Here is a 16,132-nt window from a genome sequence, read left to right on the forward strand (position 1 = left end):
GTGTCTCTGCCACCGTCCTGGGGCAGCCCCACCTCCTATAGATTGGATGTTGGACTCCAGGCTCCCCTGCCCACACAGTGTGCTTAAGGCTGCATGGAAAGCAAGTTTCTCCAGTAATTCCTTACTCGTACTGACTCTCCGCATGTATGTGTCATAGATATTTCCCTTTGGAAAAATTTTTAGGGTCCTCCCTGCTCCCGTGAGGATATCATAAAACTCACTCTTGAAAGGCCTGGCTGGGGATGGTGGCTCACACCTGTGATCCCAACATTTTGGAGGCTGAGGCAGGAGGATTGCTTAAGCCCAGGAGTTCGAGATGATCTGGGGCAACATAAGGAGACCCCATCTCTACAAAAAATAATTTGAAAAATCAGCCAGGCATGGTGACGTGTACCTGTGGTCCCAGGTACTCAGGATGCTGAGGTGGGAGAATCACCTGAGCCTGGGAGGTTGAGGCTGCGGTAAGCCATGATGGCACCACGGCACTTCAGCCTAGGTGACAGAGTGAGACCTTGTCTCAAAAAATTAAAAAGAAAGGCGTGCTGGTCATCATTCCCCACTCACAGGGGGACCGACATGCTCTGGGTTGGAAACTAGAAGATTTAACTGGAGAGATAAGGGTGAGAACAGCTTTCATAGTGTTGCTTCCGTATGTATCAATAAAGAATCTGTTTTTTTCTTTTTTTAAATTTAGACTATTTTTAAAGCAATTTTAGGTTACAGCAAAATTGAGAGGAAGGTACAGAGATCGCCCTTTGCCCCTTCCCCTCCCCCGACACATGCACAGCCTCCCCTCCTATCCACATCCCAGCAGAGTGGTACTTTTCTTACAGTACCGCCTGCCTTAACGCAACGTTATCATCTGAAGTCCATCGTTTACACTGGGGTTCACTCTCAGCGTTGTACATTCTGTGGGTTTGGACAAATGCATAATGGCATGCATCCCCCACTAGAGTACCATACAGAGTTGTTTCCTGCCCTAAAACCCCTCTGTGTTCCACCTCTTCATCTCTCCCCTAACCACTGACAGCCAAGAATTTTTTTTTTTTTTTTGAGATGGAGTCTCGCTCTGTTGCCCAGGCTGGAGTGCAGTGGCACGATCTCAGCTTACTGCAAACTCTACCTCCCAGTTTCAAACAATTCTCCTGCCTGAGTCTCCCGAGTAACTGGGACTACAGACATATGCCACCATGCCTGGCTAGTTTTTGTATTTTTAGTAGAGACGGGGTTTCACCGTGTTAGCCAGGATGACCTCTATCTCCTGACCTTGTGATCCGCCCGCCTCGGCCTCCCAAAGTGCTGGGATTACAGGCGTGAGCCACCGTGCCCGACCCCAAGATTCTTTTTTTTAAGAGAAAGCTGCCACAGTGCCTTAAAGACCTCTCTTCTTCTCTCCTCTCTTGAGGACTGTAAACATTGAATTTTTGTTCAAATTTACATGTGATATCTCCCCTGCTATTATCTCATTTCTTCCACCTCAGTGAATGAAGCAGATGTACCCGTGAGTAGGGAAGAATAAGGAATCATAGTGGAAATACAAAGCTTACTCTCCCAAACGAGAAAGAAATGGAGGTGGAGGGCAGAGAGGAGGAGGAAAGAGACATGAGGGAACTGAAGCCACAGATGCAATATGCCTTTTTTTTTTTTTTTTTTTTTTTTTTTGAGACAGGGTCTCACTCTGTCACCTTGGCTGGGGTGCAGTGGCTTGACCTCAGTTCACTGCAACCTCCACCTCCTCAAGCGATCCTCCCACCTGAACCTCCCCAGTAGCTGGGACTACAGACACGCACCACCATGCCCAGCTAATGTTTGTATTTTTTGTAGCGATGGGGTTTCACCATGTTGCTCAAGCTGGTCTCAAACTCCTGGGCTCAAGTGATCTGCCCACCTCGGCCACCTCATAGTGCTGGGATTACAGCCGTGAGCCACCACACCCAGCCTTTTTTTTTTTTTTTTTTTTAATGCTGACTGTCCCAGTTCACAAGGAGTATAGAGGACACACATCTGGATGGGACCAGGACAGAAAGACTTACATGGTCCTTGGGCATGGACAGGCTGTCATTCCCGAGCTTCTATGCCCATTAGGGCTAATATAGACATGGAGGACAGCTTTGACATCAAGCCTTTCCCCAGATGCAATCAGAGGTAGGAGAAGTCTCAAGGGGTCAGGATCAAGCCTTCCCCTAACGGTGCGCTTGACCACTTCATTTATTAGGGCAGATCTCCACATCAGGGCCCTCAAAGCTTATCTAGAACCTTCCCACAGAAGGAAGCTGTGACTTGGGCTAATTAGACAAGTAAAATGAGGTTGAATGAGGCATCCTCCATGGCCCTTCCAGCTCCAAGGACTGGGAACCTCCAATGCATTAGGCATTGGGATGAGCTGGCTGCTCTCTCCCCACAGTGGCGATTCTCCCTTCCCAAGAGGTAAGAGACTCTCGGGAATTGAGGAGTGAACTGACGCAGAAGCAGGAGGCAAAATGCTTAGGCAGCTACAGAGCCACCTCCACTCGTGGCCTCCCGGGCCACCAGTATCAGTTCCTTCCTCCCTTCGAGAGTCAGCTTAGCCCAGAGGTGGCTTGGTGGCAAAGCAGGGGTGCAGGGGCCTTCATCCTGTGCCCTTCTGCCATGCCACAGCTCTCTCCACTCTCAGCCATCAGTGCTAGTCCAGAGTCCCATGGTGGTTCCTAGGACTGTAGTGCCCAGGCTTGCTGCAGGGGTGAATAAATGCTGCAGGGGTGAATAAATGCTGGTTTTGTCAAATCTGAATCCTGGTGCCTGGCATTCCCAGCCCTGCATAGTCTGGGCTCTGCCATTTCATTTTCCCCCACCTGCTCTGGCCTGTATCCACTGTCCCACTCTGCCAGGGCTGCTCTCGGTCTCTCCCGTGCTGTGCTCAGCCATCTGCAGGCCTTTGCTAGTGTAGAATGCCACATCTGAACCACCCTTCCCCTCCACACTGGTGCGGCTGAGCACCTGTGAACTGTCAGTTCTCCGGTGCCCGGCCCCTGTTCAGTTTTCCTCCATAAATTTCTCTCTCCCTGCTCTTGCCCAGGGAGCATCCCTTCTCTCTTGCCCAGAGAGCGGCCTTTTGTTTGACTGTTGCCACCACACAGTTCCCTAGCACCCTGCAGGTGAATATCCAATGTTGCTCAGTGCTGACAGTGGATGAATGGATGGACGAACAGAGGATAAGTCCTCAGAGCAAGTTAAAGCCGAGCACAGCTCTCTCTTGCATGTGATTCCTATGCTAACAAATTGTGCAGTTTCTATGGACCCACCTACAGTCCTGTATGTAGTTGGTACTCACTTAATGTTTGTTAAATGACTTTATATCATACCTATTCTTCTGTCCTCTCCTACTCAAACAAAAATGCCAAACAAATCAAAAAGTGCACAACTCAGTGAATTTTCGTAAAGTGTATATGCCCATGCAATCACTCCCAGATGAGAGAGTGGAACACTGTCATTGCCCAGGGGCCCTGCCCCGTGTTCCCTCCCCTAAGGGAGCTCCTAGCCTGAGTTGCGTTACTTCTGAACTTTATATCATTGAAATCATTCTGTGTCTGCTGCTTTTGCTTAAGATTAAGTTTAAATGATAGAGCATCAGGCTGGGCACGGTGGCTCACGCCTGTAATCTCAGAACTTTGGGAGGCTGAGGCAGGAGGATCACCTGAGGTCAGGAGTTCGAGACCAGCCTGATCAACATGGTGAAACCCCGTCTTTACTAAAAATACAAAAACTTGGCTGGGCCTGGTGGTAGCCACCTGTAATCCAGCTACTGGGGAGGCTGAGGCAGGAAAATCACTTGAAACCAACTGGGAGGTGGAGGTTGTAGTGAGCCAAGATCGTGCCATTGCACTCCAGCCTGGGTGATGAGAGCAAAACTCCATCTCAAAAAAAAAAAAAAAAAAGATAAAGCGTGGGTAAATCATAGGTCTAATAGTTCATTGTCTAGTGAGTAATTTCTGGAATTTAGTCCAAATTCCTTCACTATTTTCAGCATCTGTGGAGCTCCCTTCTTTGAGTGTTATTATTTTCCATCTCCTTTTATAGGCTTTGCAGACGACTGAGTGGGGCAACTCCTTGGAACCTCAGCAGTCTGTGGGGGCCCGGTCACCTCTTTTTTTTTTTTTTAAGACAGAGTCTCCTTCTGTTGCCCAGGCTGGAGTGCAGTGGTGTGATCTCGGCTCACTGCTATCTCCACCTCCCAGTTTCAAGCGATTCTCTTGCCTCAGACTCCCCAGGTAGCTGGGATTACGGGCGTGCACCACGATGCCTGGCTAATTTTTGCATTTTTAGTAGAGACGGGGTTCACTATGTTGACCAGACTGGTCTCGAACTCCTGACCTCAAGTGATCTGCCCGCCTCGGCCTCCCAAAGTGCTGGGATTACAAGCGTGAGCCACTGCATCCGGCTTGTCACTTCTAACCTTCCATTTCTTATCTTTATTAAATGCTCAAGTCACGTTGGTGGGTAATTTAATACTTTAAGACTTGAGAACTGATATTCAGTTCTTGAAATTTACATCTGAAGTTATGTTCACCACCCCTCTCCTCTTGCTTCCAATGTTTTCTGTTGTGTTCTCTGAAGATATTTTAAAATTACAGTATTGGCTGGGCATGGTGGCTCACACCTATATTCCCAGCACTTTGGGAGGCCGAGGCGGGCAGATCATGAGTTCAGGAGTTCGGGACCAGCCTGACCAACATAGTAAAACCCGTCTCTACTAAAAATATAAAAATTAGCCAGGCGTGGTGGTGCACGTCTGTAATCCCAGCTACTTGGGAGGCTGAGGCAGGAGAATCACTTGAACCCAGGAGGCAGAGGTTGCAGTGAGCCGTGATCGCGCCACTACACTCCAGCCTGGGCAACAGAGTAAGACTCTGTCTAAAATAAAATAAAATAAGATAAGATAAGATAAGATAAAATAAAATAGCAGTATTTTCCTCTCATGGTGCTTGATGGACAGGCTTGGGGAGGAGGCAGGGGACAGTGCGTTCTTTTACATGAGACTCAGGACTCTGTTCTGAGTCTGAATCTGATGAGGAATGAGCTTCCTCGCTGCATCTCGCTGTCCTCTGTGCCAGCTTAGGGAGCTTCCGAGACCCTGATGGGGCTGGGAGTATCCTGAGGGACTTCCTGCCCATTGGGACTTTCTTCTAAGAAGCAAGGGGCTGCCAGAGAGCTGGGGGTGCCAGGGCTGCCTCCTTTCTCTGCCCCCTGACTTTCTGAGCACCTCTGTCCCTTCTCCTTCAGCGAGTGCCTGCCGAGGAGATCACCTATGAGACACTGAAGAAAGCCATTGGTAAGTCAGGCCAAGGGACTCTGGTTGGAAGGCAAAATGGGGTGGGGTCCTTGGGCCTGTTCCTACAGATACAGCAGGACCTACCACCCTCCGCAGTGGGATCCAGCACCTGCATGAAGGGAGAGGCTGGTGGCTTTTGACCAACTCATCACAGCCACCAAGGCTGCCACTGAATGTCCCTCCTCTCCTGATGGGGGTCAGTAGTGGGGCCCTGTGTGGCCCACAGTGGGCAACGCTTTTGCCACTAAGGACAGCTGACTTTAAAAGTAATCAGTAGGCCGGGCGCAGTGGCTCACGCCTATAATCCCAGCACTTTGGGAGGCCGAGGTGGGCAGATCTCAAAGTCAGGAGTTGGAGACCAGCCTGGCTAACATGGTAAAACCCTGTCTCTACTGAAAAAATGCAAAAATTAGCCAGGCATGGTGGCATGCACCTGTAATCACAGCTACTCGGGAGGCTGAGGCAGGAGAATTGCTTGAACCTAGGAGGCGGAGCTTGCAGTGTGCTGAGATTGCACCACTGTACTCCAGCCTGGGCGACAGAGCAAGACTCCATCTCAAAAAAAAAAAAAAAAAAAAAAAAATCATCAGTTGACGGTTGTAGGTAGAAAGCAATTCAGAATAAAATTTTTTTTTTTTTTTTTTTTGGTGAATTGTGATACAAAAGAACAAGCTGGTCAATGGAAGATATTAAGAATGAATCATATGAATGTCTATTTAAAGGGCAGATGATTTTAAAATGCATTGTTACCCCTCTATCTGGATCATTGGACAACAACAGATTTTTTCCAACTGTTGACAAATTATGCCTGTAAATGCCAAACTTTTAACTTTTTGTCATCATTAATGGTAGTCTCTCTGAATGTACACATTTCTTGCCCTTTTTTTTTTTTTTTTCTGAGACAGTCTTGCCCTGTCACCCAGGTTGGAGTGCAGTGACACCATCTTGGCTCACTACAACCTCCACCTCCCCGGTTCAAGCAATTCTCCTGCCTCAGCCTCCCAAGTAACTGGGATTACAGGCGCCTGCCACCACACCTGGCTAATTTTTGTATTGTTAGTAGAAACAGGGTTTCACCATGTTGGCCAGGCTGGTCTCGAACTCCTGACCTTAGGTAGTCAGCCCTCCTTAGCCTCCCAAAGTGCTGGGATTACAGGCATAACCCATTGCACCTGGCCATTTCTTGCCTTCTTAAACTGAGTCTGGGCCAGGCATAGTGGCTCACACCTGTAATCCCAGCACTTTGGGAGGCCAAGGTAGGAGGATCCTTTGAGCCCAGAAGTTTGAGACCAGCCTGGGCAACATAGTGAGACCTCATCTCTATTTTTAAAAACCCAACAGTATGATGGACATGTGTGACACACACCCGTTTTTCTTCTTGGTGCTAACTCGTCTTGGATACCAAGCAGCATGTGTAGAAGCCTTAAACTAAATGGCCTCAGGCTGCCCTGCCAGAGGTGTTCCATGTTGGCTTTCGTGGTCTGTGCAGCTTTACCATTGTCAATGTCCCTTTTCTTTTTTTGTTTATTTATTTTTGAGATGGAGTCTCGCTCTGTCACCCAGGCTAGAGTGCAATGGCGCAATCTTGGCTCACTGCAACCTCCACCTCCCTGGTTCAAGCAATCCTCCTGCCTCAGCCTCCCAAGTAGCTGAGACTACAGGCATGTGCCACCACGCCTGGCTAATTTTTATATTTTTATTAGAGAGAGGGTTTCACCATGATGGCCAGGCTGGTCTCAAACTCCTGACCTCAAGGTATCCTCCCACCTCGGCCTCCCAAAATGCTGGGATTACAAGTGTGAGCCACCACGCCCAGCCTGGATGTCCCTTTACAAAATACCCACAGAGTACTCAAAGGACCAACTGTTCAGGACCTTCAATTTAAGAGTCCTGGTGGGAGAGCAGCTACTTGGGGCTATAAGAGCCCCGCTGAAAGGTCCTCCCATATAGTTCTCAAATTCTTACATGAGGAAGAAGGCTGAGCCCTCAGACAGAATCAGGAAGTGGTCCTGCCTTCCAGGGCTGAATGAGGGCCCCACACCTCCACACCACTGTCCCCTACTCTTCGGACGAGGGGAGAGCCCAAGCAATGCTCATGGACAGTGCTCCCCGGAGGAGTCCCTCCCCTTCCCCTCAGTGAGCAGGGCCTGGCACTAACCCAGCTCTCTGCATCGCAGTGGACAGCGTAGCAGTGGAGGAGCAGGAGCGTGAGCGGCGGCGGCAGGTGGTGGAGAAGTTCCAGAAGGCACCCTTCGAGGAGATTGCCGCACACTGCGGGGCCCGGGTAAGTGAAGCGTGACATGGGTGAGTCCTAGGGAGCCGAGTCAAGACTGAATTTGGGTCCAGGACAGGATTAAGTTCCTAGGAGATCTTGGCTCTTTGACCACCCCCCGCCACCCCCTGCCAGACATTAGGGCTTGTATTCCAACACAGGGAGCTCTGCTGTTGCCCTGCCAGGCTTTCCCCAACGCCCCGATGCTGCATTGCTCCCCTATGAACCAAAAGACTTGGGTGTTTGTCTTGGGTCTCTCTGAGATCTCATACTTTTCACTTAAAGAAGAAGTCCTGAGCTGAGGCACCTGTCTGGCAGTCAGATCATGGTCACTGTGGTCCTCACAGCAGGCACACGAACAGCACTCACTATGGACGACAGCTTCTTCTATTCATGAGCCACTTTAATTCTCATGATAACTCCATGAAGTTGGTGCCATTATGATCCCCACGTTACAGAGTGATGGGGGAGGGGTGTGTGGCAAAGGAAGATGGTCAATGTTGGCAGCAGGACCCTCTTCCAACCAGGGTACCTTAGCAGGGGGATGGAACAGCCAGGCCTTGGCAAAGAGACCAGAGAGAGAGGCAGCTGGACACGTAGAAACAAGGAACCATGTCTAGACTGGAGGGAGGAGCTCAGACAGTCCTGAAATTGATTCTACGCCGGGATTTATTAGCCCCGAATGTCAAGCTTAGTAACAACGAAACGTAACTGTGAACATTCAAAATCTACAAATAACCTATTCTCCCAACAAAATATAATATGTATAATTTTCTGTTTTATATATTTTATATATAATATTCATATATAAGTATATATAAAACATATAGATTTTCACGGGCCTGTGTTGTCCTAACCTCTCGTCCCACTTTGAGAGGGATGCCCATTTCATGAGCTAGGAATTAGGGCCCAGTCACGGAACACGTGCAGTCCCACTCTGCATTCATTGACCTCATTACAGCCAGAAGTAATCAGAGATCATCTCTAAGCCACCAGTTTTGCAGCGCTGCCCCTTGCAAGTTAGAAAAGAGCTGGCACAGGCTGGGCACAGTGGCCCATGCCTGTACTCCCAGCACTTTGGGAGGCTGAAGCAGACGGATCACCTGAGATCAGGAGTTCAAGACCGGCCTGGCCAAAATAGCAAAACCCCATTTCTACTAAAAATACAAAAATTAGCCTGGCGTGGTGGCAGGCGCCTGTAATCCCAGCCACTCAGGAGGAGTTGGGAGACTTGCTTGAACCCAGGAGGCAGAGGTTGCAGTGAGCTGAGGTCATGCCACTGCACTCCAGCCTGGGTGACAGAGCAAGACTCCTTCTCAATTAAAAAAAAAAATTAAATTAAATTTAAAAAAGTAAAGAAAAGAGCTGGCACTAGTGCAGTCTCCCGACTCCATGCCCAGCAGCCCCTACTGCCCCATCTTAAGGAGAAGGACCTTCCAGAGCTGCCTGCTGACATCCTCCCTGGTGATTCTGAGCCTCTGTCCCATCCCCAGCCAGCCTTCAGTAGGTGGCTTTCCCTGATCCGAATCTGCAGTCAGGGTCCAGTGGATAAGTGCTGGAGCGTGTTCACCTCTGCCTGCCTTCCTAAGGCTGTGGCTGCCCTGTACCTCCAGCGTATACTCTGGACACCCTGAGCCAGCTGGCAAAGGTTCTGAGCCCCCAACCCCTGCCAACTCACTTCCCCCTGTTTGTGTCTAGGCATCGCTGCTCCAGAGCAAACTCAATCAAATCTTTGAAATCACCATCCGGTAAGTGGCAACCCTGGGCAGGGGACCCTGACCTCTGTGACCCAGTATTGGGGTTCCTCATCCTGAGTCCTTCTCTCACCCCGTCTTCCCTTCTCCCCTCCCCCACTCCTCCTACCCCACCGCAATCTCTGTCCCCTGGGCTGGAGGCAGCCACCAACTCTAACCCTCCCTATACAAGGAAATAGAGACCAGAGAGGGAAAGAGGCCGCCTCAGTGAAACCTGGAAAGACCCAAGAGTCCTAGTGTCCCAGGCTGGCACTTTCTAAAGCAGCAATGTCACTTCGGAGCCTGCAGAGAAGCTTGATTCCAAGCTGTAGATTCTAGTAAAATCTGGAATCCTGGGAACCTGTGGAATGAAGGGGTCACTGGTCCCTGTGCAAAAAGAAACCCAAGTCACCTACTCTGGTTGCACAAGGGTGGGATCCTGAAATTCTCTTTTCATGCCTTTCTCCCCATGTGTTCCTGCCGCCTAGGCCCCCACCAAGCCCATCGGGAACCATCACTGCAGCCTACGGTCAGCCGCAGAACCACTCCATCCCCGTCTACGAAATGAAGTTTCCCGATCTGTGTGTATACTGAATTCTAAGAGCCGGAGCCCCTCAAGGGGATGGGGTCTGAGGAGGGGCTCACTTCACGCCCACCCGACCACATGGAGATCTGGCTGGGATCTCTGAGAAAATGTCACCTTGGATGGCAGCGCCTCCCAGGCTAAGCCAAGGTGGAGACTCTCTGGTCCTTCTTGGCCCTCCTACCTCCTCCTCGTCTTCCCTGAGGGAGATCTCACCAATCAGCGTCTCACCTGCGCCCTCTTCGTCTTCTCTTATGTCAGCAGGGGCAGAGAATCGTGGGGTGTCTCTCGGGAGAAGCCGGGGGGAAGGGGCTTAGAAGCTCCTGCTTGGTGTTTTGAGTGAAGGGCTTTCACAGGGGGTGCATGTCCTCCCCAGAGGAGGGAGCTGGATGGAGACTTGGTTGGTGAGAGGAAGCTAAGGACTCTACTCCCCTGCGGAAGGAAGCTGAGAGGGGGATGGCTCTCTCCTCCCCAGCACTGCCCCTGCTCCCCGCCCGTGTCCCTGCTGTGTCTCTCACTCTCTTGCTCATCTCCCATTTGTCTGTGTTTCTACCATTAATGAATGCTGAGTGCTTGTAATGGAGCTGGGGTGGAGACAAAGGCAGCAAAGGGTAGGAAGCAGGATGCAAGGCTGACAGGAGGCGGGCCTATGGCATCAGCAGTCCCAGCGGGCAAGTGTGGTCCCTGTAGCAGCTTCTTACCTCCTTTGTTCTTAAGGAGCTTGTGTTGGGCTTCCACGGTCCTGTCTGCTGGACGTTTTCCAGAGTTGGCTTCTCTCTCTGTGATGTCTTTCTTCTGAGGGTCCCAAGGTGTTCCTGGCGCCTCTGGGTTGAGGAAAGGACGAACAAGATAATCTCGGAGGGGAACTGCAGGGTCCTCAAGATTTGCCCATATCACCTCCTATGGAAAAGGCTCCCAGCCTGACCTGGGTTGTAGGAGAGTGGGGAGGGTGGGATGAGTGGTGTTTTGGGGCTCAAGGATATCAGAAGCCAACTTTTTAGATGTTCCGTTTGAAGAAAGAAGGATCTAACACCTAATATTAGGATGATTTCTTCACTCTCTGGACAAAGTCTGGGACATTGGCACCACATGGCAACGCTTGTGACTTGGGAGAGGCCATGGAGACCCCTTTGGGTTCTGGGTTCCTGTTTTCCTAGTGTGCCGTCTGTGTCTCTGTGTAATGAGGGTGTGCAGAGAGGAGCTAACACGGAGCCAGGCGGAGCCGCCCAGGAGGCAGTTTGCTACCTTCTTTGCCAATTCCCCTTTCTGGCCCCTTCTCCAGGAGCCTTTGTGTCTCCCAGGGTGCCACTGACAGAACCTCACCTGGGGCTCCGCCCGTGGCAGTGCCGTGTGGTCCAAAATTGTCCTTTCCTTCTCCGTTAGTCACATTTCCTGTAACTCCTCTGAGCCGACATAACCTACAGTAAGATGTGAGTCAGATGTTCTCTCCCTGGAGTCTGCTTTCTAAAGGAGGCAGGGTGAGAAGATTTCTTGATCCAAAGGAATCTATTTTTATTCTTTTTTCTAGAAATGGGAGTCTCACTATGTTGCCCAGGCTGGCCTCGAACTCCTGAGTTTAAGTGATTCTCCCGCCTCAGCCTCCTGAGTAGCTGGGATTCCCTTTTTAGGGTACAATTTCAGGCAGTGTGGCATGGAGTCAGAAGCAGGCTGTTTCTCCTAAGGGGAGGGCAGGCTTCTCAGGATGGCCTCAGCTCATAGCCCCATGCGTGGTGCACACGGATGTGCAGGGAGAGCCTGATTGTTAGGTGGATGTATTTTCCAGAATCGGGGAGAGACTGAACATGAGCATTTCCCATTAATATGTGCAATAAATGTCTTGGGGAAGGGGCTATTTGACCCTCATTCCCAAAGTTTCGGCACTTCAGATGAAGCTCTTCCCTGTGGTCACCATCTCTGCTGTGGGCACGCAGCATCTTTTTCTTGTATTTTGTTTTTGTTTTTGTTTTTTTGAGACGGAGTCTCGCTCTGTCACCCAGGCTGGAGTGCAATGGCGCGACCTCGGCTTACTGTGACCTTTGCCTCCTGGGTTCAAGCGATTCTCCTGCCTCAGCCTCCTGAGTAGCTGGGATTACAGGCATATGCCACCATGCCTGGCGAGTTTTGTGTTTTTAGTAGAAATGGGGTTTCACCGTGTTGGCCAGGCTGGTCTCGAACTCCTGACCTCTAGCGATCCGCCCGCCTCAGCCTCTCAAAGTGCTGGGATTACAGGCATGAGCCACCGCGCCCGGCTTGGCACACGGCTTCTGAATGGCCTGAGGGCAGGGCCCAGGCATGGAGGCTCCTGCACCCCCAAGGCTTTTTGGCTGTGTTTTGTGGTCTCTGGCTTATGCTCAACCCAATTTTACAAGCATGAACTTAGACTTCTCTTTAATATTTCTGTATTTAAAAACCACCTTTAAATTAACTCAAACTTGACAGCAACTAACCTTTGAAAGAAACTTTAAAGAAAATTGAAATCTTGATTCACAAACATGTTCTTTCCTCACTGGCTCCTCCTAGGTTTTATCCTGTGCCCAGCTTGGGTGAGAGACCCACTGTTTCTTGGGCCTACTTGACATTACGGTTCCCCAGTGGCAGCTTCATCCTGAGCACTGCCTGTGAACGCTGGTTCTGTGACTTGGCAGTCGCCTCCCTGGAGCATCTTTCCAGAGCCAGCATTAGAACCAGAGACCCCCAGGTCCACTCAGATATTTCTGCCCCTCATCCCCATCCTGTGAATAGAGAGACAGAAAAGGCGCAGGTTCCTACTGCTTAGACTCTGCTGTTACCTCTCCATCTGTCCCAGGCAGCTTTTCCTTTCCATCACTGCTGCTTGGCAAAAAAAGTGCTTCTTTTGAAGAACTGGTCATTTTTTGAGTGCCCTCTTCTCAGTTTCATTTAAACTTACACTCAGTAGAGTGTTGGGTTGTCTGCTGACATGGAGTAGAACCTGGATTCTGGCCAAATAGGCCAGAATCAGAAAGATGAAGGTGAGTGTGATAGTAGGTAATCTCACCCCAGCACAGGCCCTGAGAGAGAGGCAAAGCAGTTTGACGGGATCCGGAGGGGAGGGAGGCACCCCGGCCCTTGGCCTAGCATCAGTGAGTCCTGCCTTCCAAGCCCCCAGAGGCTGGTGGCACTGCATTGTGCCCCTTTTTGCCACCCTTCTCTGCTGTGATTTTGAGCGAAGAGGAGTCAGTAAGCCCATTGAGACCAGCTGCTCCCAAAGCCCAAAGACTCCGGCTCTGTGGGGAAGGGCTAGCGTTGCTCAGGACTCTGCTGACAGCACTGAGAAGGCAGGAATGTATTTGACATTTGGAAATTCTGTTAATTTGGTGGAGTCAGGTGAATGGATAAGAAGCAGATCGGCAGAAAGCACCAGTGTGGTCCCGAGGCTCCCTCTGTTTTCCTTGCCATGGAGTCCCCAGCGCCTTGTGCCTGTTTCCATTTCCCTCTTTGAAAAGTAGAAATCAGTGGTTTCTTAACTCCTGAACAGCCTTCTCACTGTAGAAGGAGCCTGAGCAGGTCAGAAGATCTAGAAAAGTCCTCAGATACCCCGCTCTGTCCAACCCCCTTTCTCATATACAAATATAAATGAATGAGCAGGAAAAGAGGAGGTCTGGACCCACTAAAGTACTTGAAGAAGCACAAGTGTCGTAGATATGCCGCCTTTTGCCCTGGGTGTTCTAGATCCCATAGAACACGTTTCAGCTGGACTAAGAATCAGACTAGCCAGGGGTTCTTCTGAACAGCTCAGGCCAGACCTCTGGGCTCCTCTGGGGACCCTGGGATGTGAGGCCTTGCAGTTTCCATTCCATTGTCCCCAGGCCTCCTGACCTGGTGACAGAGAATGCCCGGGAAATGTGAGTCTGTTTTTCCCAGTTCCTCTTCATGACCAGGAAATGGCAGCTGGCCGGTTGGGGTCCTGTGGGAAAGGGCTAACCTGGGCTGTTAGGTAGATACTAGGTTTAAAGGTAGACAGGGAGATGGCATCATCAGGGCAGACCAGGCCCACTTCCTGTGACCCCAGACCTTGGTAGGCAGGTCTTGCTGAAACCAGGCATCTCCCTCACACCTGGGGAAAGGTTTAGGGCAACGTGTTGCCTCTTCATCCCATTAACCCTAGAAATCTTCTGGTTAGAGTGGCCCCTTACCCCAAATCTGGCCTAGGTCTGAAGACTGCAAAAGGATAGTCATGATGGGCCCATCCTAGAGCCTGGCTAGCTGGGTATGGCGGGGACAGGAGGGTGTCGGGAAGGGCCTGAGGCCAAAGCCAGTTTTCTGTGCTCCCTTTAGCCCCAGCCTGGCTGGCCAGATCTCCTCTCCTTCAGGGGACCGTGGGGCCACCCAGGCGAGTCACCTTCCTCTTCCAAGCTCTGCCCCCATGACTGCTGATTTCTGGCACGTGGAGGCAGAGTTATGAATCCACAAATGCTGCAGCCCATACCTCGTAATGTGTCTGTGTCCACTTAGAGCCTCACAACCTGGCTGAGTGTGTGTGCATGTGTGTGTAGTATAGTTTGTAGTTGACAATATGTGTATATAATAGCTTGTGTATTTATATGTGAGTACAGAATTAGTGCCCGTGGCGGTTTTCTGTATTTTAAACCCATTGAATTGATTAGTTTTATTTTAGGGAAGTGGGAAAGGGGGAGTGGGGGGAAGTGTAGGAAGAAGGACTCTTAGCCAAATCATTCTCTAGGACTATTAGTCGCGATCTCCCAGTGAGCCATCATGATGCCCTTTTCAAATAAATGTTAATGTTGTCACGACATGGCTGTTTGATTTCTTTAAAGCAAATGGTTTTTTTTGAGAAGCAAATGCGATCTGAAAATACCAACAGTGTACTACTGACATTTAGCCACCTCCACCAACTGTGACTTTACCTGTCTCAGAGGGAGAAGATTCGGGGGAAAGGAGGCTACCAAGATGGAAACCTCAGGCCCAGCATGCCCAGCATGGGAGCATCCTGTTAGGAAGGCCTAGGCCATTATTCATTCTAGCACATTCCATGTAAGCCATATTGGGGAACACCTTGTCTTAAGAATCTGGCTTTCTGGCCAGGTGCAGTGGCTCATGCCTATAATCCCAGCACTTTGGAAGGCCAAAATGAGTGGATCACTTGAGGCCAGGAGTTCGAGACCAGCCTGGCCAACATGGTAAAACCCCGTCTCTATTAAAAATACAAAAATTAGCCAGGTGTGGTGGCGGGCACCTGTACTCCCAGGTACTCGGGAGGTTGAGGTGAGGAAATCACTTGAACCCGGGAGGCAGAGGTTGCAGTGAGCCGAGATTGCACCACTGCACTGCAGCCTGGGAGACAGAGCGAGACCCTGTCTCAAAAACAAAAAAAGAATCTGGCTTTCTGACTCACCGCATATCAAAACTTCACAGGGGGAATTCCCAATTATTTTTTCATTGCGAACTCCCAGAGCATCAAAATAACACAGGGTGCATATGTCAGCGCCACACACAGAGGCTTCCCAGCTGGCTTTGCTCTATACTGCACTGGTCTATCTAGTGCATTTGACATGTATGTGTGCATCTCTATGTGGTAAGTCTCATGTGAATTGTAAATGCATGTAAATGTGCAAACCTGTGGTCCCAGCATTGTGACAGCACTATGGGGAGATACAAAAGAAATACACACCTGGCTTCTGCCATTGCAAAGCTTGGAATTTTCCTGAGAGAAGATAGGCATGGATGCAGCAAGGAACTTACCATCCAAGCCGGACAGCATGCCCTCTAGTGTGGAAGGGGCTGACGGCAGAAACACTGAAAATGAACAGGGCACCTAGCAAAGGGCATCACTTGCCCCACAAAGGTGGACATGAGCCTGAGTTCATACTGAAAAGAGAGTTGCATTCAAAATGGTAGGGGAACCAGGGGTGGTGGCTCACCCCTGTAATCCCAGCACTTTGGGAGACCGAGGTGGGCAGATCACCTGAGGTCAGGAGTTCCAGACCAGTCTGGCCAATATGATGAAACCCTGTCTCTACTAAAAATACAAAAATTAGCTGGGCGTGGTGGCGCATGCCTGTAATCCCAGCTATTTGGGAGGTTGAGGCAGGAGAATCGCTTGAACCCGGGAGACAAAGGTTACAGTGAGCTGAGATTGCACCACTGCACTCCAGCCTGGGTGACAGAGCGAGACTTTGTCTCGAAAACAACAACATTGCAGGGGAGGGTGGGGATTCCAGGCAGAGGGTATAGGAGGATGCGAGGCCTGTGAGGAG

At 50.3% G+C, this 16,132-nt stretch overlaps 1 protein-coding gene across 2 annotated transcripts in view; it reads left to right on the forward strand.

Moving 5' to 3' along the window:
• Positions 1–14,668, forward strand: part of EFR3B (EFR3 homolog B) — a 115,381-nt gene extending 100,713 nt beyond the window's left edge. For both annotated transcript variants that reach the window (XM_007971271.3, XM_038006649.2), the window contains 4 exons: positions 5,260–5,308; positions 7,486–7,592; positions 9,279–9,328; positions 9,802–14,668. In XM_007971271.3, coding sequence (XP_007969462.3) covers positions 5,260–5,308; positions 7,486–7,592; positions 9,279–9,328; positions 9,802–9,907 — 312 coding nt within the window. In that variant the 3' untranslated portion in view covers positions 9,908–14,668. The remainder of the gene's footprint in view (positions 1–5,259; positions 5,309–7,485; positions 7,593–9,278; positions 9,329–9,801) is intronic.
• Positions 14,669–16,132: the final 1,464 nt, after the last annotated feature.

Source organism: Chlorocebus sabaeus, chromosome 14 (assembly GCF_047675955.1).
Source record: "Chlorocebus sabaeus isolate Y175 chromosome 14, mChlSab1.0.hap1, whole genome shotgun sequence".
Classification (NCBI taxonomy): domain Eukaryota; kingdom Metazoa; phylum Chordata; class Mammalia; order Primates; family Cercopithecidae; genus Chlorocebus; species Chlorocebus sabaeus.